The 4,609-nt window shown below is 39.1% G+C and overlaps 1 protein-coding gene and 1 pseudogene across 1 annotated transcript in view; both read left to right on the top strand.

Annotated features, from left to right (window-relative positions):
• LOC103581943 (olfactory receptor 7G3-like) overlaps nt 1–3,143 on the top strand; it is a gene marked incomplete at its 5' end in the record, with an annotated part of 5,116 nt that extends 1,973 nt beyond the window's left edge. Inside the window, 1 exon segment of the mRNA XM_008563649.1 lies at nt 3,108–3,143. Within this exon segment, the coding sequence (XP_008561871.1) occupies nt 3,108–3,143 (36 nt within the window).
• A 558-nt stretch (nt 3,144–3,701) lies between these two features.
• On the top strand, nt 3,702–4,604 carry LOC103581942 (annotated as a pseudogene).
• The last annotated feature ends 5 nt before the right edge of the window (nt 4,605–4,609 follow it).

Genomic DNA, 4,609 nt, shown 5'->3' with positions numbered 1-4,609 from the left:
TTTGACAATTCATTTCAATTGCTTAAGCTCAATTTTCTCATTCCTAAAGTTGACATAATTATATTATAGTCATGCATTGCTTAACGACTTGGATAAGTTTTGAGAAATGAGTTGTTAGGTGACTTTATTGTGCAAAAGTTTATTATGAAAGGGAACAGCAATGAATTTTCCTTTTATCTACACTGGCCACTAGCTTCATGAACACGGGCCCTCTAATTATATTACTAAGTCTCTCTGCACCTTTCTCATCTGTTAAATAGGGATTAGAATAATATCACCCCCACAAAGTTATGAAAATTAAATTACAGGTAGGGATTGTGCATAGCACTCAGCAAGCACTCAGTGTGTGTTAGTTAACTGTTATAAAATATTATTTTGGTATGGGGTGGTTGGGAATCATTTTAAAATGCAAGAATTCTAAAGTAGACATAACCTTTTTACGTGAAGTCAGATCTAATGTGTCAAATACTTGGCTTTCTATCTTAACGGTCTCAGCTGCCTTTGGGAGGGTTACCCCATGGGTAAGCTAGGCACTGTTCCTCAACATATTTTGCAGTAGGTTTGTTAACAGCAGCAGCACCACAAACACATGAATAATGAATTGCACTAGGATCTTACAACAGCTACGACATCAGTAGGAGATAGGAATTTTTCAGCTTCAATATAATATTATGAGCCCACCATCAGGTCTGTCGTTGACCTAAATGTCATTATACAGCACATGACTGCAGTTCATCTATTTAGGTAGATTTGAGATAATCAGGTCTATCGGGGAGGATGTCTTCAGCTGCAATAAGGCAAAAGTCTTAACTCAAATAGGGTCAAATGGTTACAACAGTTATCATCTTTCCTTACATCTATTTAGGTAGATTTGAGATAATCAGGTCTATCGGGGAGGATGTCTTCAGCTGCAATAAATCAAAAGTCTTAACTCAAATAGGGTCAAATGGTTACAACAGTTATCATCTTTCCTTACGAAGAGTTCAAAGCCAGGGCAGGTCCAGGCATAGAACAGCAGGGCTGCAGTTCACTTCTCCATGTAGTGGCTTCTTTCTAGGGCTGTTACCCTGTTCACCATAAATGGCTGCAGAATTGCAAGGACATTTCAGCCACCAGAGAAACAAAACTGAGGACCTCTCCTTGCTCTCTTTATAATGCAGAGATAATTTTTCTAAGGTGTCATCCAGAAAACATTCTTTTTATTTATTTATTATTATTTTTTTTAATTTTAACTTCTCAATATACATTGTAGTTGATTTTCAGGACCCTTTACCTGTTCCTCTTTCCACCCTCCCTCTCTCCCCTGCCATCATATCTGTTCACTTGTCTTACCAAGTTCAAAGAATTGTTGTGATTGTGTCTTTGATAAGGAAACTGTGGTATATCTACACGATGGAATTCTACTTTGCTGTAAAAAGGAATGGAATACTACCATTTGTAATACCACACATTATTTTTATCATCAGCCTGAATTGGAATGTGGTAGTTTCCTATTATTACTTTTTTCTTTTTTGATGAATTTATTTATTTTTATTGGTTATGAATATTCATGAGATACAAAGCTGATTGCCACCCCTCATGCCCAAGATGTGAAGGCTAGATTCATACTGGCAGCATGCCCATAACCACAAATTGCGTTTGTACCCCATGTCTCCCACCCAATTATCCCCAACCTTCTGTTATTGTTGCAACGTATTATGGTTATCTCAGTGGCTTAAATCAATTCAAATGTCAGAAGTCTAAAATCAAGAAAACTATAGGTTAAGAAAGTTCATACACAAATATTTAAAAGCTGAGAAAATAAATTGATAAACACACAGAAATATTGCATTTTTTAAAGAAGAAAAAATTTTAATTAAATACAAACATGGACTAAATAATGGGTGAAATCTGACTCAGTGTACTGAGATTATTATTTTGTAATTTTTCACAACTCTGTTAAAAATCGAGACCCATAATTTTGACTCATAGTCCCTCAAAGTGAAGAAAAATGTACATAGAAACTATTGTGATGAGATTTTAAAATACAGTTATGATCCATACACATATGACTGTATTGATCAAGGACAGAATTGACAGAATTGATTAATTGAATTGTCATAGAAAATTGATTAGATTCTGCTGTGTAAAACATGCATAGAAAAGATTAAGGTTCAGGAAACATTCAACGACTCTTAGAGAGAAACCCCAGGAGTGTTTGCTTTTTAAAACAACTTAGCTATTAAAAAACAATTTTGCTATATTTTTAATTACATTATTTATACCTACACATACAAACTATGTTTGCATACCAAAACTTGGTTTTAGACTTCTTTGCTGTCATCGATTATATAAAGATGCTTTTGTTTATGTCTAAGAAAAGAAGACTGAAATTCAGTTAGAGAAGAATGTGTGTCCACCTGTTCAATGTCTGTGAATATGGAGATCATCAGACACACAGGAGAAAAGTGGATGGTCCACACCTGGCCTCCTAGGGTCAGGAAAGCAGCCATTCTGATTATTTTCCTCCTAGAGTCTTCTTGGTCTTTAAGGACTTGCAGTGTCCTGGGATCACAGTGACAATAAAATTCCTTGGCTAATGAGGAACTTTGGATATTGAGCCTCTGGGGATACAGAGACTGCAATGTGCTTGTAACCACCTCATTCAACAGTCATTCTTCAAATATCAGTAGCCCCACCTGAGCCTGCTCCCGGGCATGGTCCTTTCTGCCCAGGAGCCCAATGTGGGGATACAGAGACTGCAATGTGCTTGTAACCACCTCATTCAACAGTCATTCTTCAAATATTAGTAGCCCCACCTGAGCCTGCTCCCGGGCATGGTCCTTTCTGCCCAGGAGCCCAATGCCTCCCTCACTCAGTCCCTCTGACCTTCCTGAGGACAGACCTTCCATGTGATACCTCTGGAAATGTTAATTATCATCCCACTGTGAGGCCAGCCAGGTACCCTAAAGTCCCTTAGTTAATGTTTGGAATGAAGACAGGTGTTTTAACACAAGTTCATCCAGTGGAAGCTGTGAAGAGAGTATATACACCAAATGATCAGCACCAGGTCACCATGAGGCTCCTGCTTACTGTCTGTCATTTTTTTTTCTCATGTTTTCTTCTAGATTTGTATTAATACTCAAGGATCTGTCATCTACTAATTTCTTACTCAGTCTCTACCATAGCCAGAACCATTCACTCCTGAGTAAAAATCTGACTCCCCTAAGACAGTGTGACTGTGATAAAATTCTCTGACATTTACGAGCAATCCTATGATTGTGGGAGAAAGAGGGAATAGAATGTTTGGAAACTACCTTATATTCCCATTCCTGGTTTCAGACACACCTTTGTATTAACTCTGGTTCCTGGATCTGAGTTGTCTGGGGATCCAGACAGAATCTTCAAACTGCCTCCCTAGTATATATGTTTCTCTTTTTAAAATTACCAAATGTTTTAATAATCATAACAGCAAAGATGATGTAATTTCTAAAAATGATTACTCCTTAACACTTTCCACAATTAACAATATTGACCCTCTGTGATGTAAGCTTCAGGTTTTGAAAAAGAACAAAATAATATGCATGGAGAAGGCCTCTCTTTAATTAATGGTATCCCCCACCATTAGTTTCTTTCTCTTCCTTAGATAGTGTTTCTGTCTGGTAATGCTCCATCTGCTGATCTACAAAACACATTTTATGGCCTTGTCCTCCCATCTTTTTAAAATCAGATTTATCAACAACATGGAATCCAGAAACCAAACAGGTGTTTCGAAATTCCTTCTCATGGAGGTGACAGAGGATCCAGAACTGCAGCCCCTCCTCTTCAGCCTGTTCCTGTTCATGTACCTGGTCACCGTCCTGGGAAACCTGCTCATCATCCTGGCTGTCATCTCAGACTCCCACCTCCACACCCCCATGTATTTCTTTCTCTCCAATCTGTCTTTTACTGACATCTGTTTAAGCACAACCACGATCCCAAAGATGTAGGTGAACATCAAACCGCACAGTCAGAACATCACTTATACAGGTTGCCTCACCCAGCTGTACTTTGTCCTGGTTTTTGCTAGCCTGGAAAGTTTTCTTCTTGGCATAATGGCCTATGACCGCTATGTGGCCATTTGTCACCCGCTGAGGTACACGGTCATCATGAACCCCCGCCTCTGTGGTCTGCTGATTTCTCTTCCCCTGTTTATTTGCCTAGTGGATGCCCTGATCCACAGTCTGATGGTGCTGCGGCTGTCCTTCTGCACAGATGTTGAAATCCCCCTCTTCTTCTGTGAAGTTGTTCAGGTCATCAAGCTCGCCTGTTCGGATACCCTCATCAATAATATCCTGATATATTCTGCAACTAGCATATTTGGTGGTATTCCTCTGTCTGGAATAATTTTTTCTTATACTCAAATTGTCTCCTCTGTTTTGAGAATGCCATCTGCAAGTGGAAAATATAAAGCTTTTTCCACCTGTGGGTCCCACCTCTCAGTTGTGTCCTTGTTCTATGGGACAGGTTTTGGGGTGTACATTAGTTCTGCAATTACTGACTCATCCAGAATCACAGCGGTGGCTTCAATGATGTACACGGTGGTCCCTCAAATGATGAACCCCTTTATCTACAGCCTGAGGAACAGGGA

This window comes from Galeopterus variegatus, unplaced genomic scaffold (genome assembly GCF_000696425.1).
Source record: "Galeopterus variegatus unplaced genomic scaffold, G_variegatus-3.0.2 Scaffold14372, whole genome shotgun sequence".
Taxonomy (NCBI): domain Eukaryota; kingdom Metazoa; phylum Chordata; class Mammalia; order Dermoptera; family Cynocephalidae; genus Galeopterus; species Galeopterus variegatus.
The sequence above is the reverse complement of the archived record's forward strand: the minus strand, read 5'-3'. Positions and strand labels throughout refer to the sequence as shown.